Below are 27,797 nucleotides of genomic sequence, written 5' to 3'. Positions count from 1 at the left end.
ATCTAATTTGAATTGATACCAACTTCAAGAGTATACAACTATGCTCCTCTCTTTTTTTCCTTTATGTTGTAATCGCATCTTGCATCTTTATACATTATATGCCCATTAACATCATTTTGTAATTACTATTTTATGCATTTTTCTGTTAAATCATACAGAAAAAAGGAGGAGTTACAAACCGAAAGCACAATAATACTGGCTTTTTTTTTTTTTTTATAAATTTATTTATTTATTTTTGGCTGTGTTGGGTCTTTGTTTCTGTGCGAGGGCTTTCTCTAGTTGCGGTGAGCGGGGGCCACTCTTCATCGCGGTGCGCGGGCCTCTCACTATCGTGGCCTCTCTTGTTGCGGAGCACAGGCTCCAGACGCGCAAGGCTCAGTAGTTGTGGCTCACGGGCCCAGTTGCTCCGTGGTATGTGGGATCTTCCCAGACCAGGGCTCGAACCCGTGTCCCCTGCATTGGCAGGCGGATTCTCAACCACTGCGCCACCGGGGAAGCCCCAATAATACTGGCTTTTATTGGATGGGCCAAAAGTTTCGTGAGTTTTTGTTCTGTAAGATGGCTCTAGTAGCACTTAGTTGGCTTAATTTCATTTGAAACAATTTTGTTAGATTGTATGTGACAGCTGTCATATCAGTGTGTATTTAAAAAAAGACTTCAAAATTGGTGAATTTTTGTGTAGCCATTTTAATATTGAAGATGGAGGGAAAAAAGCAACATTTTCGGCATATTATGCTTTATTATTTCAGGAAAGGTAAAAACACAACTGAAATGCACAAAAAGATTTATGCAGTATATGGAGAAGGTGCTGCAACTGATCGAATATGTAAAAAGTGGTTTGCGAAGTTACATGATGGAGATTTCTCGCTGGTTGATGCTCCATGGTTGGGTAGACTAGTTGAAGTTGATAACAATCAAATGAAAACAATAATTGAGAACAATCAATGTTATATATACCATGCAGGACATAGCCAACATACTCAAAATATCCAAGTCAAATGTTGAAAATCATTTGCACCAGCTTGGTTGTGTGAATCACTTTGATGTTTGGGTTCCACATAAGTTAAGTGAAAAAATCCTTCTTGACCATATTTGTGCATGTGATCCTCTACTGAAACGTAATGAAAGTGTTCTGTTTTTATAACAAATTGTGACAGGCGATGAAAAGTGGGTACTGTACAACAATGTGGAATGGAACAGATCATGGGGCAAGCAAAATGAACCACTGCCAACCACATCAAAAGCTGGTCTTCATCCAAAGAATGTGATGCTGTGAATATGGTGGGATTGGAAGGGAGTCCTCTATTATGAGCTGCTTCTGGAAAACCAAACGATTAATTCCAACAAGTACTACTCCCAATTAGACCAACTGAAAGTGGCACTCTATTAAAAGCATCCAGAATTAGTCAACAAAAAACACCTAATCTTCCAACGAGATAATGCAAGACTGCATGTTTCTTTGATGACCAGGCAAAAACTGTAACAGCTTGGCTGGGAAGTTCTGATTCATCCGCCATATTCACAAGACATTGCACCTTCAGATTTCCATTTATTTCGGTCTTTCCAAAATTCTCTTAATGCAAAAAATTTCAATCCCCTGGAAGACTGTAAAAGTACCTGGAATGGTTCTTTGCTCAGAAAGATAAAAAGTTTTGGGAAGATCGAATTATGGAGTTACCTGAAAAATGGCAGAAGGTAGTGGAACAAAAGGATGAATATGTTGTTCAATAAAGTTCTTGGTGAAAATGAAAAATGTGTCTTTTATTTTTACTTAAAAAACCAAAGGCACTTTTCGGCCCACCCAATATATTTACCTGTGTACTTACGTTTACCAGTGTTATTTATTTCTTTGTGTAGCTTCCAGTGACTGTCTAGTATCTTTTCATTTCTCATTTAGCACTTCTTGTAGCATAGGTCTAGTAGTGACAGACTACTTCAGCTTTTGTTTATCTAGGAGTGTCTTTATTTCTCCTTCAGTTCTTTTTTTGTTGTTCACAGTTTTTGTTTTTCATTTAAAATATGTTATCCCACTGCCTTATGGCCTTTATAGTTTCTTATGAGAAATTAGCTTTTAATCTTATTGAGGATTCCTTGTACATGAACTACTTTTCTTTTGTTATTTTCAAGATTCTCTTTGGCTTTTGTTAGCTTATCATAATGTGTTTTGGTATGGGTGTCTGTATTTATCCTTCTTGGAACCTATTGAGCTTCTTGAATATGTAGTTTCTTGTCTTTTATCAAATTTGGGAAGTTTTCAGCTATTATTTCTTCAAATATTTTTTCTGCTCCTTCTGAGACTCCCTGTTATGCATATGTTGGTACACTTGGTGGGGTCCCATATATCTCTTAGGCTCTGTTCATTTTCCTTCATGCTTCTGAGACTGGATAATTTTAGTTGACCTATCCTCAAGTTCTCTTATCTTTCTTCTGCCTGCCTAAAGTTGCTCTTAAATCCTGTAGCTAATTTTTCATTTCAGTTATTGTACTATTCAGTTCTAGATTTTTTCTGTTGTTTTGTAAAATCTTTATCTCTTTATTGATATTCTCTATTTGTTGACATGTCATCCTTCTGGTTTTCATTAGTTCTTTTTCCATGGTTTCTTTGAGCTCTTTGAGCATATTTAAGATAGTGATTGAAAGTCTTTGTCTAGTAAGTCTGTTGTCTGTTCTTCCATCACAGACAATTTCTACTAATTTCTCCTTTGAATGGACCATACATTTTGTTTCCCTGAATGCCTCACAATTTGGTTTTGAAAAATGGACATTTAAAATATTGCAGTGTGATAACTCTGGAAATCAGATTTTTCTCCATTACTCATGGTTTGTTTTTGGTTCTCTCTACGGGTTTTTATTTTCTGTTTGTTTAGTGACTTTTCTAAACTATTTTTGTAAATTTTTTTCGTCATGAGTGGTTTCTGTCTTAATCTGCTCAGGCTACCATAACAAAATACCAAAGAACATAAATCTATTTGTTCACAGTTCTGAAGGCTGGAAGTCTGAGATCAGGGTGCAAGCATGGTTGGATTCTGGTGAGAACTCTCTTCCTGACTTGCAGATGGCCACTTATCTCTTTGTTCTCACATGGCATTGAGAAAGAGATGAGAGAGCAAGAGCAGCCTCTCTTTGTCTCTTTTTATAAGGGGCACTAATCCCATCCTGAGGGCTCCACTGAGTCCAAGTTCACTCTGCTCGCCACATGACAGGCCAGTAAATTGGGAGACGAGGTGTTGAGACAAGGAATAGCAACTTTATTCGGAAAGCCGACAGACTGAGAAGGTGGCAGAATAATGTCTCAAAATAACCATCTTATTGGGGTCTAGATGCCAGTTTCTTTTATAGAAGAAGGAGAGAGGGAGAGGAGGTGAGGAAGTAAAGTAAAAAGGCCATTTATCTTGCAGAATAGGAGGGGATGTGTTAATTTCTTCTTTTCTGCTGCTGTTCACAGGTGGGCAGGGTCAGATTGTCTCCCTTTGAGCAGAACAAAGGCACTTTAGTTTAACATTCAGGCAGAGGCTCAGGGTTCCCTGAGGCAGGCCATCATGTATGATCATAATAACAAAATCAATGAAAAGCAAAAGTTAAAGTCAAAGAAACAGATACAACATGGAGTCAAAATTGGCTCTTCGCTGTTACACACCTTTATGACCTCATCTAAACCTAATTACCTCCCAAAGGCTCATCTCAATGTATCATCACGCTGGGCCTTAGGGCTTCAACATATAAATTTGAGGGGAGTGGGGGAACATAAACATTTAGTATGTAACAGTGTCTGAAATCTCTTTTTCTTTAGTTGTGGTCTGCTAGTGTTGTGAGAGAGATTTCCTGAACATGTAGAGTAAAAAAGAAAATAAGAAAGAAAAAGAAAGGAAGGAAGAAAATCCTTTCCTAGCCCTTGTAGACTGGCTCTGTGTTGGGGCACTCTAACACTCAGCTAGGCTGTTTAAAACTCTATGTTAGCCTTCACTTCCTGCTTTTGCTGAGCGTAGAGATGAGCCAGTAGTTTTCTGTAAGTGTCCTGCCTTGGACATATGCATGCCCTTCTAAATTGCCCAAATGTTTTTCAGTGCCCTAATTTCCCAAAGAAACTCACTTTGCAGCTTTTCTTCCAGGTTTTGGACATTTCTGTTGTTTGACTCAACTGTAATATTTTGTCCCAGGTGGCAGTGGAGTTTTCATTTGCCTTAAAGTTTTTTTTTTAAGTTTATTTATTTTTGGCTGCTTTGGGTCTTTGTTGCTGTGTTTGGGCTTTCTCTAGTTGTGGTGAGTGGGGGCTACTCTTCATCGTGGTGCATGGGCTTCTCATTGCAGTGGTTTCTTTTGTTGCGGAGCATGGGCTCTAGGCACACGGACTTCAGTAGTTGCAGCACATGGGCTCAGTAGTTGTGGCATGTGTGTTCAGTAGTTGTGGCACGCAGGCCCTAGAGTGTACAGGCTTCAGTAGTTGCAGCGCGTGGGCTCAGTAGTTGAGACACGTGGGCTGTAGGGCGCTCAGGCTCCAGTAGATGTGGCGTGTGGGCTCAGTGGTTGTGGTTTCCGGGCTCTATAACCCAGGCTCAGTAGTTGTGGGGCATGGGCTTAGTTGCTCCGTGGCATGTGGCATCTTCTCAGACCAGGGATGGAACCCATGTCCCGTGCATTGACAGGCAGATTCTTAACCATTGTGCCAACAGGGAAGCCCCGGCCTTAAAGTAGTTTTGAAGAATTGTCCCCTGCTAGCTACTTTTCTGTCTTAAGTGAGATCCAAGTCGATGAAACAAAGGAGAGTGCCTTCAGTCAGTCCTTCAGGTAGCCTGGTAGGTCACAAGAGACAAACATTCTTTGAGAACAAAGTCTTCTTGGCTACCTCTAGAACCAGGGTCCAGGGTCCAACCATTGGAATGTAGGCTAGTGCATTCAAGACTGCTCTTGAGCCAAGAGTGAGGAAGGGGAAATAAAAATGCCTCAGGGTTTTCATACTGTTTTTACAATAAGTCACCCTTTTCTTGTTTCAGCATTTGCTTGGTTGACCTATAGCTTTGGCTGTTTTCCAGAGTTTTGGCAAATTTGATTCTGACAGTTTTTGCTCAATTTTTTCATGTTTCTATGGAGGGGTGGGCTCTTGGAACTATGTCCTCCACTGTGTTTTGGTTTTTTTTGAAGACAAATGGTGATGTCATTGAAGGAGGCGTACTTTTGCTTGTGCTTTCTGATAATTGCTGCTGTTAGGCTTGCTCTGCACTCCCTGTAGCTTTTCTTTCTGCTTCCTTCTGTGTAACTTCTGCCCCTACCTTAACTGTTCTCAGTAGCTTTAATTAGTACTTTCGAGCCTTTGGTTTATCCTTGTCTTTTCATGTAGCTTAAGATGAAGATTGCATTTTTAAATGTCTTACTTGGGGGCTTCCCTGGTGGCACAGTGGTTGAGAGTCTGCCTGCTAATGCAGGGGACATGGGTTCGAGCCCTGGTCTGGGAAGATCCCACATGCTGAGGAGCAACTGGGCCTCTGAGCCACAACTACTGAGCCTGCGCGTCTGGAGCCTGTGCTCCGCAACAAGAGAGGCTGCGACAGTGAGAGGCCCACGCACCGCGATGAAGAGTGGCCCCCGCTTGCCACAACTAGAGAAACCCCTCGCACAGCAACGAAGACCCAACACAGCAAAAATAAATAAATTAATTAATAAACTCCTACCCTCAACATCTTCTTAAAAAAAAAAAAAAAAAGCCACTACAAACCTGTACAGGAAAGCTCTCCAAAGATCACTCATTTAAAAAAAAAAAAAATGTCTTACTTGGTTGCCTTTTGTTGCTTTTTTATGTTATTCAGGGTTCAAACTGTTCCTTTACCCTGCAAAATTCCCTCTTGGTGTTTGTAGTCAACCCCTATTCCCACCTGATAACCCTAGTAATCATTAATATGTCTCCTGTTCTTTTCACTTTGCCTTTCTAGAATGTCATATAAATGGAATCATACAGTGTGTAGCCTTTTGAGTCTCGCTTTAACTTAGCATTTGAGGTTTATCCACATTGTTTTGTGTTGTTAGTAATTTGTTCGTTTTTGTCGCTGACTAGTTTTCTATTGTATGAATGTACAGTTGAAGGCCATTTGGGGTGTGGTCTGTTTTCAGCCATTATAAATAAAGCTGTTAAAAACATTCATGTATAATTTTCATGTGAACATAAGTTTTTATTTCTTTTAGATAAGTACCTAGGAGTGGGATTACTGTGTCATAACTTTCTAAGAAACTGCTAATCTGTTAGCACTGTTTTCCAGAGTGGCTATATCATTTTGCTTCCTCCTCAACAGTATATGAGAGTTCCAGTTTTTCTGCATCCTTACCATCACTTGATATTGTTTGTATTTTGGGCTTTTGTCACTCTAACATATGGAAATGGTATCTCTCTGTTTGTTTTGCATTTCCCTAATGACTAATGATGTTGAGTGTTTTTCATGTCCTTATTCTCGTATGTATATCGTCTTTGGTCAAGTTTCTGTTAAAATCTTTTGCTACTTACAATTTATCTAAACTGAGTTTTGAGAATTTAAAATTCTTATATTCTGGTTATTAGTCCTCTGTTACATGTGTTTTGCAGATATTTTCTCCCAAGCATGTGGCTTGCCTTTTCATTCTCTTAACAGTGTCTTTCGAAGAGCAGTAGTTCTTTTTTTTAAAAGTTTCTCTTTATTAATTCTTTTTTGGCCTCACCACGCAGCTTGTGGGATCCTAGTTTCCCGACCAGGGATCGAACCTGGGCCCTTGGCAGTGAAAGTGCGGAGTCCTAACCACTGGACTGCCAGGAAATTTCTGAGTAGTAGTTCTTTTTTTTTCGGTATCTTTTTTTTTTTTCAGTACGCGGGCCTCTCACTGTTGTGGCCTCTCCCATCGTGGAGCACAGGCTCCGGACGCGCAGGCCCAGTGGCCATGGCTCACGGGCCTAGGCGCTCCGTGGCATGTGGGATCTTCCCGGACTGGGGCATGAACCCGTGTCCTCTTCATCGGCAGGCAGACTCTCAACCACTGCGCACCAGGGAAACCCTGAGTAGTAGTTCTTAATAAAGTCCACTTTATCAATTTTTTGGATTGTACTTTTGCTGTTGAATCTAAATGTCACAAAGATTTCCTTCTATGTTTTTTTCTAGAATGGCATTAGAAATTGAATGTCATATATGTAATTAAAAATTTTTTAGTATCCACATTAAGACACGTAAAATGTAAAAGAAACAGGTGAAATTAATTTAAACATTTATGTTGTATTTAAACTAATATATTTTAAATGATCGTTTCAACATTTATTCACTAGAAAAATTATTGAGATACTTTACATTTTTATTTTTGTACTAAGGCCTACACTGGTATGTATTTAATGCAACACATGTTAACTCAGTTGAGCCACATTTCAAGGGCTCATTAGCCATATCTGTCTAGTAGCTACCATATCTGACAGCACAGATCTAGAGGCTTTGTAGTTTTACTTTAGGTTATTTATTTATTTATTTAGGTATGTATGTATTTATTTTCCACTGCGTTTGTAACTAATATAAAACAATTTAAGAAAATAATTCATTCTCGTTTCTCCAATGGCTCTCATCCCTCCCTCTTGCCCGCACAACTCCTGACCTGTTTCCTCAGGGCCAGTTCAAGTATGCACCTGTTCACTGCCATTTTCATAGAAAACAACCAGTGCCAGGGATGTAGGAGAAGAAGGTTGGAAGTGGGCAAGAGTACTGCCCAGGTTCTATCCAAAGGTAGGCCAAGTGGAGATACACAGAGTTCAAACAAAAGGGCTGGTGGCCTCAGAGTGATGTAGTCTAAGTAAAACGGGCTGCAGAGGAGATAGGGTAGGCCCATCAGAGGCTTTAGAGGACATCTCTTGGGCCTGTGTCAAACCCAGAGAAACTGACACTAGAAGAAGAATGGGGAGGGCCAGGGAGGCAGTCTTGTGGAAAGTTTCATAATTCTCCCATGTTGGGAGGTGGGGAAAGTCTAGAGGGTACCAGTGACCTCACTCAATTTGGCAGAAGAATGTACTCAACTGTTGGAAGTCACAAAAATGCTGTGGACACTGAGAAAGGCTACAAGGGGACGTACAGTTTCACAAAGTGCACTGACCACAGACCATAGCAGTGGTGATCATGCTATTGACACACAAATTACAAAACCCCAAAACAGGAAGTGTATAGCCTTTTAGGGAGTAACTCTGTACCAGTCATTTAAAATTGACCCCAGGTCAGACAACCTGATGAGTTTCACAGAGCAAGTGACAACATTGGGGGTAGGGGTTGTGACATATAATGGACTTAAAGCAAGCAGCTAGAAGAAGGGAATGGTAGGAAACTGCTCTCCGGCTCTCAGGAATCAAGGGCAACACTGGGGGCTCGGTGGACAGATGAACAAGAAACAGCACTAGAGAGGTTTCCTGTTCAGCCGTCCATTGGCGAGGGGGAAGAGGATCCAGGAGGCAGTTGAATGGAATAAAGATGGGGTTCTGAAGATGAGGCTCTGGAGGCTGGATCAGAAGAAAGAGTGTACACTGTGCACCAGTGATGAAACACAACTTTAGACCCCACATGGGGGAGGTGGCCATGGGGATAGGTGTCACTGACTGAGGGTGGTAGTTGGAACATCCCCACAGTAGACATCACAGGGCCACAGGGAAGTATATGGCCACTAGGTCACAGAAGGCTCCTTCAAGCCTGGATGGGAAGGCACAGTCTCACAGAGGAGGTCCATGGACTCTGCGTGGTAGAAGGCACAGAGCTCAGTCCTCATATGGACAGTGGACCTTTTTGGCAAAATGCCGGCAGACAGGGTGGTTGAATCTGACTTCCATAACCTGGGGTCCATCCTTGGATGGGCAGGTATAATTTTTTTTTTTTTTTTTTTTTGCGGTGTGCGGGCCTCTCACCATCGCGGCCTTTCCCACTGCAGAGCACAGGCTCCGGACGTGCAGGCCCAGCGACCATGGCCCACGGGCCCAGCCGCTCTGCGGCATTTGGGGTCCTCCTGGACTGGGGCACGAAACCATGTCCCCTGCATCGGCAGGTGGACTCCTAACACCTGTGCCACCGGGGAAGCGCTGGGCAGGTATTCTTGATAAGAGACCAGCTCTTGAGGCTTTGAGGATTTCTCCGCTCTTTGTGTAAGCCTCCCTGGAGGGATCTCCATGGCCTGGTCCAGGAAAAGGAAGTTTAGCATTAGCCCCTCCACCAACTGTGACCATATGAGCCAGATTTGGAGCTCAGCCCTCCCCAAATTCGGCCTCTGCTCCAGGGAAGAGGTGGGAGACTCAGCAGTGGTAGAATCATTGGTCCTCTTGACCCTGGAGGACCTCTGTGAAGAGCTGATTTGGCGTCACCAGGGTTTCCATTGGTCATGGTGGGAGGGCCCAGGAGGCTGGGTGGTCCGATGGGACTTTCATCCCTCTCCAGTGTCTTCCTGTTCTGGTAGTGGGGGCTGCTGCTGACTCTGCTTCTTGCACTTCAGCATTGTGGTTGTGGCAATGGCTGCAGCGGGGTTTTCGTCTGTTATTATTTTGAGTTAATTTTTGTATAAAGTACAAAGTACGGATTGAAGTTCATTTTTAACACATGGCTGTCCATCAGAAGCTCTTAATAAAGTTGTTCTGGGCAGTTAGAGATATAGAGATCATCCTGGGCTCCAGAGCTCAACATTTAAACATATTATATTACTTTATTGTCTTTTATTTCAGTGTAGTGTAAATTTACATTGTAATTAACAATTTTCAAACCGTCTGTGTAAAATGCTTAGAAGTTTTAGGCATTTAGTGTATTGGCTTTATTCATATACCTATTCAAACTTAAATTACACTTATGCTGTTTATTTTTTTTAACACTAATTAACCTCTCCACTCCCAAAATCCTATCTAAAATTCTTGCTTTGTTTTTAGGCATGTACTGGCATTGAAAACATTGATGAAGCTATTACGTTGCTTGAACAAAATAATTGGGACTTAGTGGTAAGTACTTTCTTTTTTCTTTTTTCAGCTTTATTGAGATGTGCTTGACATATAAGATTGTGTAAGTTTAAGGTGTACATCGTGATGATTTGATATACATATGTATTGCAAACTGATAGCCACAGAAAGGTTAGTTAGCACATTCATCACCTCACGTAGTTCTTTTTTTTTTTTTTTGGTGGGAACTTTTAAGATTACTCTTTTAGCACCTTTCAAGTATATAATGAGGTATTGTTTAACTATAGTTACTATGCTGTACATTGGATCCCCAGAACTTATTCATCTTATAACTGGAAGTTTTGTACCTTTTGACCACCTTTACTCATTCTCCACCCACACCTGCCAACTACCAGTTTACTCTGGTAAACTTATGATTCTTATGATTTGGTTTTCTTTTTAGATTACTCATATAAGTCAGATCATGCAGTATTTGTCTTTCGCTGTATGACTTATTTCAAGTACTTTTTTCTTTATATGACAAGTAATGAAATTCTATGTATTCTTGAATGTCTTTAACATTCCTTATAGTTAGTTCAGTATACCATACATAGTCTGTCTATAATTCTAATCTGAAAGACTAAAATCTAAATGTCGTATTTTTAATATGAAGTTCCTATTTAGTTTAGTATTAGATTAATAAATTATTATGAAATCTTAGGTAATTTATTTTTAAACTTCTCTTCTCTGAATGTATATTAAGGTTTGTCTTCCCGTGTAGTATTGTGGTGGAGATTGGAAGGAGAGAAAAATCAGACTTGTTTGAATGTCTGCATAACTCTACTTGATGTTTCTCCTTCATTTCTTGGGGTGGGGGTGGGGAGTCTCACTGATGATTACTCCTTTCTAAAGCTGTTAAAGAAGTGGCATTCTGGGCTTCCCTGGTGGCGCAGTGGTTGAGAGTCCGCCTGCCGATGCAGGGGACATGGGTTCGTGCCCTGGTCTGGAAGATCCCACATGCCGTGGAGCGGCTGGGCCCGTGAGCCATGGCCGCTGAGCCTGTGGGTCTGGAGCCTGTGCTCCGCAACAGGAGAGGGCACAACAGTGAGAGGCCCGCGTACCGGAAGTGGCATTCTGCTGTGGCTTTCCTTATGAACTTCAGGCAGTTTATTATAGAAGTGGTTTAGTTTTTTTAAGGGGGGGTGGGCAGTAACTCAAAAGGCAAGGCCCAGCACAGCACAGCACTGCACATTGATAAAACTGTAATTTATTTACAGTTGCAAAGCAAACTAAAAATAAATTGTACAACAGTACAGGAACAGTATTGGTTGTGTTAGGATGACACAGAGGTCTCTCCATACCTTTGAAATCCGAAAAACGTCTAAATTAGAATTTTGAAGAAGTGCTAATTTTTGAAAGTCACAACTCAAGGTGTATAATTATAGAGCTGAGATTAGTCCTGTAGGTATATTCAAGTCCATACATGGATTTACATAATCAACTGTTAATAAGCTATTTGTTTTGTGTAGATTTACCACTATTAATTTTTAAATTCAAAATATAAAAAAACTATTTACAGCTTGTAAAAGTAATAACTCATTATAGAAAAATGAGAAAATGTATAAATTTACAAAGAATAAATAGTAATCACCTTTAATTCCATCACTTAGAGATAGTTATTGTGTAACATTTTTGGGTATATTATTTCAGAATGTTTTCTCTTAATTATATGATTAAAATTTAAAAAATACAAATTAGATTGTTCTATTCCTGTCCTTTTGTAATCTGCCCTTTTCACTTAACAACCTATCATGAATGTCTTTCTATCCAAGTAAATGTGGCATATATCATTCTTTTTTTTTTTTTTGCGGTACGCGGGCCTCTCACTGTTGTGGCCTCTCCCGTTGCGGAGCACAGGCTCCGGATGCGCAGGCTCGGTGGCCATGGCTCACGGGCCCAGCCGCTCCGCGGCATGTGGGATCTTCCCAGACTGGGGCACGAACCCGTGTCCCCTGCATCGGCAGGCGGACTCTCAACCACTGCGCCACCAGGGAAGCCCCATCATTCTTTTTAATGTTTAATGTTTGGATGGTACTTCATGGTATGGTTGTGGCATAATAATTTTACCATTCAGTCCTATGCTGTTAGACATTTAGAGTTTTTGTGGTATTTTGGAGTTATACACATTAGAGGACATTCTTGTACATTCATCCTTGCTTACTTAACCTATTGTTTTCCTAGAAGACATTGAATAAATTCAATTAATAATTGAGTTTCTGGGTCAAACTGTATACATATTTTTAGGTTTTTGGATACTTATATTGCCTTCCAGGATGGTTGCACTAATTTAAATTTCTACCAACTATATAAATTTTTAAGATTGCCTGTTTCATTAAACCAGTGCTATCTTATTTTTTTGTGTTGTGGCACTTGTCAAAATTTACATATATTTGTATGGCCTGACTTCAAATCCATCCTTTTATCACTGTGTTATTCTCTTAACAAAGCACAGTATAGTGACATATTCCTGATTTCTGTGTGGGGGAAGGGGTAGCAACTTATTTGGAATGATATCACAAGGTTTCTTGTCTTGAAACTTCTTTTGCAATAGCAAGAACATTGCTTTATGTAGTATGTATATTCTTAGGCTATCTCTTGGAGAGGCTGATGCAGATTATTGGTTGAGGTTAAAAATCCCACCAAGCCACTCTTACATGGTGCTGATGAGAGATATATGGGCTGGAGTAAAGGGAGGTTGTAGACTAGGAGTAATGGACTACAAGTATCTGAAGTGAGAATTACCATTTTGGGGGGATGCATATAAGTTCTTTCCTTATCTGCTTTCTATTGGTCCATGTTCATTAGTTTTGAAGGTTAAACATTTATTGGTTCTGGATATTTTCTCAGTACAATAACCTATCTACAGTATTGCAAGAAGATAATTTTTCCCAGATAGTGTTAAATAATTGAATGGTACAGGTATTCTCCAACTGTTTCTGAGTTATTTGATTTTGGAAAAATATTAAAATAGCACTTGAGCTAAAAACACTGGTGCTATATTTTTGCAGAAATGCAATCTTATCCTGTGTTGGGCCCAAGTAAAATCATCAGGCTATTTTTCACAGTCTTAAACTTCAACTTTCTTTTGAAATATATGTCCTAGCTGGCTTTTCTTGTAAAGAATGCACTTTTATCCACAGTGAACATTTGCTGTGTGGTGTAAGTATCTTGCTTTATAAAATTTCTCACTTCCCTTGTTCTTATACAGCACTCATTTTACATTGTGGGTTTTAAAAAATAAAGCAAGTATTTTGAATAACCCATTACTAATTCAAACTTTCCTTAGGATCATGGAACTTTTTATATGGTGTTTTTTATATTTTGCCTGTGCATTATATTTTGTGTTTGTAAATTATAATTATCACTGCTTTGTATTTTATGGGCCTTGTGGAGCAGTTTGCATAGTTTGAGTTTTTAACTTAGGACATGTCTGTATTTAAAATTTTCTGTACATATCAGTTAGACTTCTGCAGTGTTTTTGTGCATATTTTGCTACAGATGTGTAGAGGAATGTGAGTTAGGCATCACAATTCCAGATTGTGATGAATTAAACAAAGTCCAATAACAGAAAACTCATTCTGTCTGTACTGAATGCTTACAGTATACCCAGATTTATGCTAGATACAGTGAAAGCTTAAAAACATGTTAACACTATATGGTGTCTGACTTTGAGAAGTGTACTGAAAAATTGATAAGACAGGTGGTCTCTTATACATGTATATTATACTCAGAAATGGGAATAACTTCCTGAAAAAGTAATGATTGCAAATATTTTTGCTGTTTTATAGATTTAGACACACAGATAAAAAAGTGTTCTATATGAAAATATAGCCCAGTCCCAGCAACTTTAGTCGTTAGTCTTTCCGTGATACTGTACATTATTTTCATTATATAACTATCCACAGAGCAGTGCTTCCAAACCCTATGTTTTAAGTACCCTACAATTGACTACTTATTTTGGGGCAACTGCAGTTCGGGTTATAAATGCTAAATTCTGAAAACAAAATAACATGAACTTTAATACTATTGGTAAGCATCTTGGGATACTGATTTACTTGACATGAATCCTCCCCATACCCCCATCTTTTTCAGACTTTCATTTTTCACATTGTCCTGCACTTTTAGTTAGGAGATTAATGTCATTGCAGTTGATTACTTCATTGCAGGCAAGTATTTTCAATATACATCCAGAAAGATGTACCTGAGGGAGAATTATTAACAGTCAGAATCTTTTACCGGAGGATTGCCTTCTTACATGGAAGCATGCTACATCATCACTGTATATTATAAATTATAAATCTGGGCTCCAGAATTGACTCACTGCTCATTTTCTGTTTTCAGTATAGAAGAAGTTGGGCCAGTGGAGAATAGAAATCTGTTCAGCTCGTGTTAATTTTGAATAATCAAAGTGTGAGGCAGCTAACTCTAGTGGTGAACCCATTGCATTCATCTTGAATCAGGAGCCCTGGCTTATCAAAGCCCTTGTCATTATTTTATTGAGTATGGCCTAGCCTAAGTTACTTCTCACTGAACGTCATATAAAATAAGGGGTTTGGGCTAGTTTATATTCAAGATCCCTGATACATGAAATATTTATGAAGAATCTATTTATGTCCTTATTTCTTTTAATATTCTACAAAAGCAGTCAATTATGAATAGTAATACAAGTAAACATTTTAATGGAATTTTATAACTTTGAAACACTTGTATGTATACCATTTTGATTAATTCTTTGAACAACTTTATGACGTAGATAATGGCCAGACAAGATGCTGTGCTATTTGTTTCATGGAAGGTCTGTATATATGAAACTCCTTCAATAAATTAAAATTTCCAGTAAGCTCTAGGAGATCCAGGGAAGGCTATTTGATGTACACTTGATAACCCAGTGCTAAGTGAAATAAAGTACAAGTAAACATTAACCTAGCCATACTACATTTTAAGTACTCTGTGCTCTTGGGAAATGATTTTTGAACTTTGCACTCAATTTCTGCTCTGATTTGCTGCCTGAGGTGACATAGCTGCTTTGCTGAAGAAAGACTCTGTTCAGAATGCTTGTATTTATCTTTAACTGCATGTCCCAACTTAGGGCAAAAATGAAACAAATAAGCCTATCCAATTTTGTATTGTTACTGAATTTCTAGTCTTCAAAGATAGTTTTGTATTAATAGAAGCTTATAATAAAGTCAGTAACTCTGAAGAGTCAAACCCAAGGAAAATTATGCACATAATCTGTCTCATTTTGAGATTCATTGAGGTGCTCTGAGACATTTCCATTCCACCAGTTTTCACTTTTGAAGAAATGTGTTTTAATACTTACCCTAAAATGCCTTAGAACAATTTCTTCTACTACTCTACTCAGGATGTGGCTATAGAGTTCCTCGAATGTGCATTGCTTTGCTATCAATACTTTATATAGTGTTAGGAACACCTGCAGTTTTATGAATGAACTAGTCTAACCAGTGACATAATGAGTCTCTGTCGTCAGAAAGCAGCCAGACATTGAGTGCTGCCCTTCATCAATGGCCATTAGACACTGGCTTATATTTGCACAGATCTTTGCTGTGACAAAAGAGATGTTACTGTGAAGGAGTATCTCATCGTATCAATTTCTCCTCTTTTGCTATAGTCTTCTTTGTTTCCCTTGTTTTCAAAGGACTGTAAGCCCCTTAAAATGCTACAGAAGTTTTCAGTTTCTCAGTTTGTAGTTTGGCCATCATCCGTCCTCCTCTACCATCTCTCCTTTTATTGAGGGTCTACTTTGTGCTAGGTATCATGTCAAATGATTTACCTACATTATTTCATTGAATCTTCACAGCAGTCCCCAAAGGTGGTTAGGTAGATATTATCCTTATTTTACAGATGAGAAACTGAGGCCTGGTGATTTAAGTAAATTGTTCATGCTCACTTAGCTGATAAGGGGTAAAACTGTGATTTTGAACCCAGGTCTTTCCATAAAAATTTTAATAGCTTTAAAATTGTAGTTTAAGGTTATTAAATTTTCCATACCCAGTGTGTTATTCTTTTCTGAATTCCTATACTTCTCTTTCTACCACTCACAACTAATTTCACATTGTCAAGTGAAAGAGCTTTTGCTATAGTTACATAATGGTACTTTAAATATATTTATTCTTTGCTTTCAAATAGATTCTAAGATTCTAGAGGAAAGGAATTATGTTTCTTATTAATTTTGTCTTGGCACATGGTAGTTGCTTAATAAAACATCTGACTGATTTTATTATTAGCATACTTACTTTTAAATCTATTTTCCATTTCCATTATTTGGATATTTGAAAAGTCTTTGCTATTAAGACTCATGACTCTTACTGCTGTCAGTCTTCCTTATCTGGCAAACATAAGATTTGAGGAAAGAGGGAGGCCCAGATACACAAGGAATAGGATTGGGCTGATTTCATTATCTCATGGATAGAATTTAGATGGTTTCTTCCTGTTGTAGCTTTTTGAGAAATATTATTCACAAATAAATCCTTTTCTTTGCAATTTTTTTCTTGGCATCTCAAAAAAAATTTTTTTTCCTCTCCTGTTTATTTCTGGTTGTACCATTCTACTCTAAAGAAAGCTCATCATATCCAACCTATTTGAAATTTTTCATCAGTTCTGCCTCTCAGGAGAAAACTAAGTGTGATAAAAGAATGCTGTTGGGCTTCCCTGGTGGCGCAGTGGTTGGGAGTCCACCTGCCGATGCAGGAGATGTGGGTTCGTGCCCCGGTCTGGGAATATCCCACATGCCGCAGAGTGGCTAGGCCCGTGAGCAATGGCCGCTGAGCCTGCGCGTCTGGAGCCTGTGCTCCGCAACGGGAGAGGCCACAACAGTGAGAGGCCCGCATACCACAAAAAAAAAAAAAAAAGAAAGAATGCTATTGCTTAATGTATAATTAAGTGGGTATGAAAGAATTGTTTTCTCCCTTTCAAAGGAAAACTTAAGTTTTTACAAACATGAAGTTCTCAGTTTACTAAACTTACAGTTGGTGGTTCACATTATCAAATCAAAACTCTTTGAGGTCCACATTTTTCCCCAGACTGCAACTTGACTTTCTGCTTATTTTTTCATTGGTTTTTTTCTTCATATGTTGTTACTTTTCCTTTGAATATAATCTAGTTCTAGAATTACTTTATTGCATGAACCAAACATCTCCTCTTTTATAAAACCTATGGTAGATAATAGTTCAGAGGCTTTAAGACCTAGTAGGAATGTGGTGTGTTAATCCCCTACCAGGAAGTGATATGCCCATTGTTAAATGGAATTTGGAAATGTGGCTAATGTTTATTGATTTCTAGTACTGCTTATCTGACCTGTGCTTCAGAGCACAGTTAAACTTTTTAAATGAAATATGTAGTAAGTTAGGAGTCCCTTACTGCTATGAAACTAAACTTAAGGCTTTATGCTAATTCTGAAAGAAGTAGTATATGCTACTTATGATTTGAACATTTAAAAGAAAATAAAAATTTCAGTGGTTTTGTTTTTAAAATTGTTCAGTTTAAGTAGATTTAGTTTGATCTTGATATTTTATAAAACTTGCTAACCTACTAGTCAACTTGATTTTAAAAATGGGTTTTTTTTTCAACAAGTTGCCTCGATATGATATTTAACTAATTTATTTCTATTCCTGGAAGTGGTTTAAACAAAATACCATTGCAGCAAAATCAGTGGTTTAGTGGTTACACCTGTAAATGTGATGACTTGCAGTTCTTCCTGCTGGTTTCAAGGATCAGCTGACAATAAACCAGTGTGTGCTTGGAAAAGAAAAAATAATATGGCATTTAAAATTCCTACTTTTACAACTTTATACTGTTAATTTTTAATAATTTGCTACTTAATGATAATATAATTTTTTCAAAAATTTAGTTGTATTTCTATCTTTAAGTAAAATGGTACTTAAAATGTTCACATGAGAACATTTATATTTCCTTCCTGTATATCCCGAGGTTCTCGTTTTCTTCATCCCCTCTTATTTATTTTTCTTATTAAAAATTTTTTTTTCTAGGTGAGTATGCTTAAGATCTACTCTTAACTTCATTCTAATAATCTATTTTTGTGTTTTGTTGTTTGGTTTAGGTTTTTTTTAACTTGATGTTTTAGTAATATTTTAATTATATATTTTGGGGTCCTCATCTAATACTTCTTTCTTTCTTGTGGATGGATTTCTCTCAAACACAGACTTGCTCTATGTCTTTAAAAAAATCATAGCCAAGTTTAAAATCTCTCTCCATGGTAAATAGTGATAAACATAGTTTCATAGTTCTTCACATACCAAGGCACTCTAAGATTAACTATGCTCTGTCTATATCCATTTTAGTTACAGGAAACTGAACAGTGGAGTTGTTCTTTGAATGCCGCTGTTACAGAATTTGGGCCATCTTTCTTAGCTTAATGTTGAAAGCCCTCTACCATTTAACACTGCCTCTTCACTTTGAGTGAGTTTCCATAACTCTGGAGCCTGTATGAATTAATACAGCCAAACTAGCCTATAACGTGCCATATGTATTCCTACTGCCAAGCTTTTGCTTCTAGATCTCCCATGAATTTTTTCCCCTCTTCCTTGCTGACCATCTAGATGTTATCCTTCCTTTAAGGCTCACCTGAAGCCTAATCCCCTCTATTCCCTAACAGCCTCTTCTCTCAGCAGGGGCACCTGTCTCTGAAGCTTCGTATCCTTGTTGTGGTACTACTCTTATAACACTTAGCTTTTACTGTATTATTCCCCTTCCCTTCACCCCAACACATGCTTCACGTGTGGCGCGTGCACACACACACACTGAAAGAGAATGTGAAATAATTGTTTAAAGAATTAAAATTTACACATCCAGTTAGGATGTGTAAGGAAGTTATATGGATAAGCATACACTTTTATAGATGTAGCTGGGAAAATGTATTACATGATACCTTTAATAAATCCTTGGCTAGTAGCTGTGTAGAAGAGGTCTTTGAGAATATCCTAGTCCTTATTTATTGCCACATTATTACCTACGTGTTAGCATTTTGACTTTGTTATTTTTAAACCAGGAAGTTTATTATTTTTTTCTTAATGTCAAAATTGAGATATAGCCTGTATTTTAGGTACACCACAAATCTAATAGCACTCTCACAAATTCTAGGCTTGAATTCTGGGATTTTTTTTCTTAGTAATTGATTTAATATATAGAGGATGAATTTAAAAATGTATAATGACTGATAACAGTGTGTGTAAAATATGAGAATGTCTAAAAATGCTAGGCATTTACAGAAGAGTTGCAAAATAATGCAGGGTTCTTGATACACTTCATCAAACTTCTAATGTTAACAACTTGCATAATTACAGTATAATTGATATAGTACTATTGGTAATTTTGGTATAATACTATTACAACAGTACTGTTGTACTATTGGTACAATACTATTAACTAAACAACAGACCTTATTTGAACATCACTAGATATTCTATTAATGTACTTTTTTTGGTTCAAAATCTGATCTCAGATCCACAATGCATTTAGTTTTCATGTCTCCCTAGCCTCCTCCAATCTGTGATTTAAAAAAATTTTTTTTAAAAATTTATATTTTATTTATTTATTTTTGGCTGCATTGGGTCTTCATTGTTGTGTACGGGCTTTCTCTAGTTGCTGTGAGTGGGGGCTACTCTTTGCTGCAGTGCACTTGCTTCTCATTGTGGTGGCTTCTCTTGTTGCGGAGCACGGGCTCTAGGCGCGCGAGTTTCAGTAGTTCTGGAACACAGGCTCAGTAGTTGTGGTACATAGGCTTAGTTGCTCCGTGGCATGTGGGATCTTCCCAGACCAGGGATCAAACCCGTGGCCCCTGCATTGTCAGGCGGATTCTTAACCACTGCGCCACTGTGATTTTATTCCTCAGCTGTTCTTTGCTTCATGACCATGACACTTTTGGAGACCACAACACTTCAGGTATTGTGTAGCACATTCCTGAGTTTAGATTTGTATGATGTTTTCTCATGATAGACTGAGCTTATACATTCTTGGCAAGACTACCACAGATGTAATTTTGTGCCTTTCTCAGTATAACAAGAGGTACATGATGTTAATATGTCTTGGGCTTCCCTGGTGGTGCAGTGGTTAAGAATCTGCCTGCCAATGCAGGGGACACAGGTTTGAGTACTGGTCCGGGAAGGTCCCACATGCCACGGAGCAGCTAAGCCCGTGTACCACAACTACTGAGCCTGTGCTGTAGAGCCCGTGAGCCACAACTGCTGAAGCCCACACGCCTAGAGCCTGTGCTCCGCAACAAGAGAAGCCACTGCAATGAGAAGCCCGTGCACCACCTGGAAGAGTAGCCCCTGCTCACTGCAACTAGAGAAAGCCTGTGTGCAGCAATGAAGACCCAACGCAGCCATAAATATATGAATGAATGAATGTCTTATTATTGGTGATGTTAATTTTGACACTTGGTTAAGATGATGTCTCCCTGGTTTCTCCCTCTTTGTAATTAGTAAATATCTTGTGAGGAGATACATTGAGACAACACAAATATCCGTTTGTTTTTTTTTTAATTAATTAATTTTTGGCAGTGTTGGGTCTTCGTTGCTGCGTGCAGGCTTTCTCTAGTTGTGGCGAGCAGGGGCTGCTCTTTGTTGCGGTGCACGGGCTGCTCATTGTGGTGGCTTTTCTTGTTGCAGAGCACGGGCTCTAGGCATGTGGGCTTCAGTAATTGTGACACACGGGCTCAGTAGTTGTGGCTTGTAGGCTCTGGAGTGCAGGCTTAGTAGTTGTGGTGCATGGGCTTAGCTGCTCTGTGGCATGTGGGACCTTCCCGGACCAGGGCTCGAACCTGTGTCCCCTGCATTGACTGGCAGATTCTTAGTCACTGCGCCACCAGGGAAGTCCCCAAATATCCTGTTTTTCATTAAACTTTTGCTCACTAATTTTTTGTCCTCTATTGATTTATCATTATACCTCTTTTGAAATTTTGTTTTTAGTAGTTGTCCTAGGTTTTTTTTTTTTTTTTTTTTTATGCGTTACGCGGGCCTCTCACTGTCGTGGCCTCTCCCGTTGCGGAGGACAGGCTCCGGACGCGCAGGCTCAGCGGCCATGGCTCACGGGCCCAGCCGCTCCGCGGCATGTGGGATCCTCCCAGACCGGGGCACGAACCCGCGTCCCCTGCATCGGCAGGCGGACTCTCAACCACTGCGCCACCAGGGAAGCCCTGTCCTAGGTTTTAAAATATATTTTTTCAACCATCCAAATCTACATTTAAATAATAATATACTGCTTCATATGTAGTGTGATGGCCCTACAGCATTGTATTTCCAATTCTTCTCACCCATGTTTTGTACTATTGTCATGTATTTTAGTTTCCCATATGCTGTAAAACACAATATGTTGCTACTGTTTTTCTTCAGATAGTTATCTTTTAAAGCAATAAAATATAAGATGAAATCATTATATTCATTTTATTTTACTTTGTTTTATTTCTTTGTGTAGGTTTAAGTTTTTTCTGGTATCATATTCCTCCTGCCTTAACTACTTCCTTTAATATTTCTTGTAGAGTAGGTTTTCTGGCAATATATTCTCACAAGTTTTTGTTTGTCTGAGAAAGTTTTTATTGTGTCTTCATTTTTGAAAGATGCTTTCAATGGATATGGAATTCCGGATTGACATTGTTTTTGTTTTTTTTTTCCTCCAGCACTTTAAAGATGTCATGCTGTTATTTTCTAGCTTGCATGGTCTCTGGAGAGAAGTCTGCTGCTATTTTCATAGTTATTCTTCTGTATGTAATGTCTTTTTCCTCTCCTCTGGCTGTCTTCAAGATTTTCTCTTTGTGTTTGTTTTTCAGCGGTTTGGCTGTGATCTACCCAGGTGTGTGTATGTGTATGTGTATGTGTATGTGTAGCTTAGATGTTCTTAGATCTGTGACTTTGAAGATTCTTTTTTCTTTTTAATTGGGACTAAATTCATGTACATATAGCTAACCATTTTAAAGTATATAGTTCAGTGGTATAAATACCACTGTGTATTCCATGGAATTTTATTCCATTACATATAAATACCATTGTGTATTCACAATGTTGTGCAACCACCAGCTCTCTTTAGTTGGTTTTGAAAATTGTTGGTTATTATTTTTTCCTGCTTTTTCTCTCTTCTCCTTCTGTGTTTCATATATTAAAAAGTTTGATTTTGTCTACAGCTCTTGAATGCTCTGTTCTGTTTTTTCCCCACTTTTTTTTTTAAAAATGTGTTTCAGTTTGAGTAGTTTCTATAGACCTGTCTTCAAGTTCACTGATTCTTTCCCTATGTCAGTTTTACTGATAAGCTTATTGAAGACATTCTTCATCTCTGTTACTGTAGTTCTTTTTTTTTTTTTCTAACGTAGTCTCTCTCTCTCTCTTTCTCTCTCTGCTGAAATTACCCATCTGGCCTTATCTGTTGGCCATTTTTCCCATTAGAGCATTTAATATTTTAATCACAGTCATTTAAAATTACCTGTCAGAGATAAACCCACGCACATATGGACACCTTATCTTTGATAAAGGAGGCAGGAATGTACAGTGGAGAAAGGACAGCCTCTTCAATAAATGGTGCTGGGAAAACTGGACAGGTACATGTAAAAGTATGAGATTAGATCATTCCCTGACACCATACACAAAAATAAGCTCAAAATGGATTAAAGACCTAAATGTAAGGCCAGAAACTATAAAACTCTTAGAGGAAAACATAGGCAGAACACTCTATGACATAAATCACAGCAAGATCCTTTCTGACCCACCTCCTAGAGTAATGGAAATAAAAACAAAAATAAACAAATGGGACCTAATGAAACTTCAAAGCTTTTGCACAGCAAAGGAAACCATAATCAAGACCAAAAGACAACCCTCAGAATGGGAGAAAACATTTGCAAATGAAGCAACTGACAAAGGATTAATCTCCAAAATTTACAAGCAGCTCATGCAGCTCAATAACAAAAAAACAAACAACCCCATCCAAAAATGGGCAGAAGACCTAAACAGACATTTCTCCAAAGAAGATATACAGAATGCCAACAAACACATGAAAGAATGCTCAACATCATTAATCATTAGAGAAATGCAAATCAAAACTACAATGAGATATCGTCTCACACTGGTCAGAATGTCCATCATCAAAAAATCTAGAAACAATAAATGCTGGAGAGGGTGTGGAGAAAAGGGGACACTCTTGCACTGCTGGTGGGAATGTGAATGGGTTCAGCCACTATGGAGAGCAGTATGGAGGTTCCTTAAAAAACTACAAATAGAATTACCATATGACCCAGCAATCCCACTACTGGGCATATACCCTGAGAAAACCAAAATTCAAAAAGAGTCATGTACCAAAATATTCATTGCAGCTCTATTTACAATAGCCCGGAGATGGAAACAACCTAAGCGCCCATCATCGGATGAATGGATAAAGAAGATGTGGCACATATACACAATGGAATATTACTCAGCCTTAAAAAGAAATGAAATTGAGCTATTTGTAATGAGATGGATAGACCTAGAGTCTGTCATACAGAGTGAAGTAAGTCAGAAAGAAAAAGACAAATACCGTATGCTAACACATATATATGGAATTTAAGGGAAAAAAATGTCATGAAGAACCTAGGGGTAAGACAGGAATAAAGACGCAGACCTACTGGAGAACGGACTTAAGGATATGGGGAGGGGGAAGGGTGAGTTTTGACAGGGCGAGAGAGAGTCATGGACATATACACACTAACAAACGTAGTAAGGTAGATAGCTAGGGGGAAGCAGCCGCAAGGCACAGGGATATTAGCTCGGTGCTTTGTGACAGCCTGGAGGGGTGGGATGGGGAGAGTGGGAGGGAGGGAGACGCAAGAGGGAAGACATATGGGAACATATGTATATGTATAGCTGATTCACTTTGTTATAAAGGAGAAACTAACACACCATTGTAAAGCAATTATACCCCAATAAAGATGTTTAAAAAAAAATAAAAAATAAAATTACCTGTCAGTTTTTAGTATCCTACCTAAGTCTGTTTCTGATGATTGCTTGTCACTTGCAAATGTACTTTACCTGGCCTATTGGTAGGCTTTGCAATTTTTGTTGAAAGCTGGACATTTCATGTAGAATAGTAGAGACTAAGGTAAATATTTTTATGTGTGGAAATTGACATGCATGCCTTTGTGAATGCTAAGACTTCAGTGCAGGTGTTTGAGTTGATCTAATTTTGAGTTGGGTCATGCTTGAGACTTATTTGTCCTATGGCCTTGTTCAATATACCAAAGCCTTCAAATTCCTCTCCTGATACATGGTGTTTAGGGTGTCGAGTGGTTTGGTAGATTTTTTTTGGGCGCATGGCTTGTGGAAACTTAGTTTCCCAACCAGGGATTGAACCCGGGTTCTTGGCAGTGAGAGTGCAGAGTCCTAACCACTGGACCACCAGGGAATTCCGAGATTTCTTTCTTTTTTTTTTTTTTTTTTTTTTAATGCTCACTCCTTAGCTTTTGGTTTTCTCTCCGAGCTGTGCTTCAGAGAGGGTGTATCTCTTGCATGTTACTCTGCTTGCTATTCTGGCCATGGGGACTGAGGTGGGGGCATTCTCTGTTTCTGATAATACTTCAGTTTTCTGCAGGCATTGAATCCCTGGGCCTTGGGTTTGTGGCCTTCACAAAGCTCATGTCTCTCTCCAGCTATAATTCTCAGCCCAGCATGTTTTCCTGCACCTCTTCCTGGCGCAGAGGATTTTCCCCCCTTTCCTCCTTCTGGTTGCAGTGGATATCACATGTGCCCCAAGGTGATAATGTTTGTTGCCCTTCTCCCTTCAGATTAATGCTTTTGTTTTGTGAGGGAGATGCAAGGGTCCTGGCAGTTTTGTGCCCCTCCCACAGTATCTGCTGATTCTCTTTGTTCTATACCCTAGTAGGGACTTTCTTGGGACTTTGCCAGTTTTGTTTTTTCTGTGAGCACTTTGTGGTGTTCATGGAGTAAAAGCCTGCAAGAACTTGCAGATCCCTTCCCTGTACTTGCCTTAGCTTTCTCACCAGTGCATTGTTAGCCTCTACCAATTTGTCAGCCACCCTAGTGTAACTTTCACTTTAGTAAGCCAGTGCTCACATTTTGCCTCTCTCTGCGTATACCTGTCTTAGATTTTGGGACAGTTGTTTGCCCTGTGATCTTAGCATTTTAATGGGTTTCAGAAAAATCATGTACTTGCGCTCTTGCTCTTTCATTATAAGGTTGGAAGCAATATGCTTTCCAGTTCTCTAATAATTCATTGTCATTATCTTGAAAAACCTACTGTAATTTCACTTTGTACTTCTTTCCCAACAAAGGTATAAAAGATGGTTTTAAAATTTTCAGATGCAGGGTCCCTTCTATTTTCTTGTTTTGTTAGTAACTTCTAGTTCCTTTGTGTTGCATTTAGAGAGTATTGTTTATAATGTTTCAATTTTGTGGCAGTTATGTTTCTTTATGACCTCACATATGATTGATTTTTGTGTATGTGTCTTTGGCTTTTGAGAAAAGGTGTGTTCTCTGTTATCATATGTAGAGTTCAATACGTATGTCCCTAAGATCTTTTACCTTCTTTCTTATCTTTTGTCTGTTTGATATGTCTTGTATTGAGAATAGTGTATTTAGTCTCATTATTTAGTATATTTTTTTCTTTTTAAATCTCCTATAGTTTTTCCTTCATGAAGTTGATTGCTGTGTTATTTCATGCATACATATTCATAAGAGTTATACCTTTATTGTAAAGTGTGGATCTAAGCAGTAAAAATGACCCCTTTATCACATTTAGTTCTTCGGGCTTCAATTCTGTTTTGTCTAATATCAGTAGGCTACTCCTACTCTTTGTTTCCAATAGCCTGATATTTTAATTTTATTTTTAGTCATTACTTTGTTTTAGGTATGTATCTTGTATGTAGCATAAGTTGAGTCTTGTTTCATGAGCCAAATTGAAAATGTTTTTCTTTTAATAGTTAAGTCCATTCATATTCACTAATATGATTGATGTGTTCGGTCAATGCTGTCATAATATATTGGAGTTATGCATACTTTGTTGTACTTGCTGTGCTATGAAATACTACATGATTTATCAATTTTCAAGTACTGTACTCTCTAAGCCTACCTTTTGGGTATATAGCAATCAATGTGCTTATTCTATTTTCCTTTCCCTCCTTCTTCTTTTACTTAAAAATTGCATTACTTATACTTTTTCAGAACATTAAAATTTATCTTTCACCCTGCATCCCACCTTTGTTTTAGTGATGTATATTTATATATTTAAAAAATACTCATCATCGATCCTTTTACTTAAGTTTTCTTAGTCATCAGTTGGATAAAGCTCTTTCTCTAGTAGATTTATCAAGAAGGGCTGATTGATGCACAGTTCCTTAAGTTCTTGTATACTGACAACTGTTTTTCTGTCACCCTGATATTTGAAGGACAGCTCTACTGCATATAAAAATCTTTGGTTTATACTTTCTTTAATTGTGTTTTTAAAGAAATACTGCTTCATTATTGCTTTGTTATATGTATTGGTTTGGAAACTCTGATGCTACTCTTATTCTTTTGCCTTTGTAAGTTATTGATCTTTGCCTGGAGGCCTTGAGGAGTTTATTTTTGAAACTTAGTTTTAGTAGAATATGTCTCAGAGTCATTCTGGGTTAATTTTTCTGAGGCATCCAGTGAGCTGTTCGATATATAGATTCTTGTCTTTTTGTATTTCTGGAAAGTTTTCTTATAGTTTTAAATTTTAGGTCTGTTCCATTGCTTTGTTTTTCTTTTTCAGGGACTTGACAGTGTGAATATTATTACTTTATATCTCTTCCACTTCCACTACTTCCTCTCTGATTCTTTTTACTTTTATCATTATGTTATTTTCATTCTCTTGGTTGGTTTCTTGCCTTTCTTCAGTGCCTCGCATTAAATTTTGTCGGCATCTGTTTTCCCTTGGGTATCTTGTGATTTACTCTTCATTTCTGAGAATTTTCTCTTTCTTTCTTTCCTAGGTAACATCAACTTTCTTTCATTTTTCCCTGCCTTTTTTTTGTTGTTCATAATTTTTGAATTTTCTGATTCGAGGTGATTTTTCATATTCTCAGATGCTTATTTAAGTATATTTAAATATACTGTTTGAAGCATTGATTGACAGGTTTTTCCTGCTTCATAGTTGTTTTGTGAGAGGGAATTTTCCTTAGTAGGTATGTGTGAAATTTCATTTCCTGATTTTTTTTTTTGCAATACCTCATATATCTGTTGGTTTGTGTGTGTGTGTGTGCACACATTTTTAAGATAATAGTGTGATTTACAAGGTTTTTATTTAATGGCGCCCTCTTCTGTCAGTTTAGCAAAATTCAGACACTTTAGTCAGTTTTTTGGTTGGTTTATTTTGGTGTGTGGGGGGCTGGTGGGGAGGGGTGGGGAGGAGTAACAAGTGCTTTGGTTTTATGATTCTCTTTTGCCTCTTTTCCCTTTTACCACTCCATTGCCATAGGGAGCTTTTCACTTTCTTTTTGCTTTTTTTTCTCCTTGCAGAAGCTATGTGTTTCTTAACCTGCCCTTTAGGTTATATCTACCCCTTTAAGTTGTGCTTTATTTGAAGTCCTTTCCTTATAATCTTTGCTCTGATCTGTTTATACACTTTTTAGTGTTTTCAGACAGATTGGACTTAGGCTCGTAGGCAGTAGTTTTAGAGCAATTTTAATCTCCTCTAGCTTCCCTCTTCTGTCTTACCCTCATTTTTTCTGTGTCTGTCTTTGTGGGGTAGGGGTGGGACCAGGAATATGAGAGATCATGCACTAGGATTTGGTAATTTTTCTCTTTTTATTCACAGTTATTTTCAAGTTTCAATATTCTCTTTGTTTAGCTTTATTTTTTCCCTTGTTGTTGAATAG

The 27,797-nt window shown here is 38.3% G+C and overlaps 1 protein-coding gene and 1 pseudogene across 1 annotated transcript in view; one reads left to right on the top strand and one right to left on the bottom strand.

The window, feature by feature from the left end:
- FAF1 (Fas associated factor 1) overlaps positions 1–27,797 on the top strand; it is a 499,684-nt gene that overhangs the window by 87,378 nt on the left and 384,509 nt on the right. The window contains exon 2 of the mRNA XM_065875930.1: positions 9,884–9,952. Coding sequence (XP_065732002.1) covers positions 9,884–9,952 — 69 coding nt within the window. The remainder of the gene's footprint in view (positions 1–9,883; positions 9,953–27,797) is intronic.
- Positions 8,735–9,655, bottom strand: LOC136130556 (proline-rich protein 3 pseudogene; annotated as a pseudogene).

The sequence above is a fragment of the Phocoena phocoena genome, chromosome 1 (assembly GCF_963924675.1).
Source record: "Phocoena phocoena chromosome 1, mPhoPho1.1, whole genome shotgun sequence".
Lineage (NCBI taxonomy): Eukaryota > Metazoa > Chordata > Mammalia > Artiodactyla > Phocoenidae > Phocoena > Phocoena phocoena.
The sequence above is the reverse complement of the archived record's forward strand: the minus strand, read 5'-3'. Positions and strand labels throughout refer to the sequence as shown.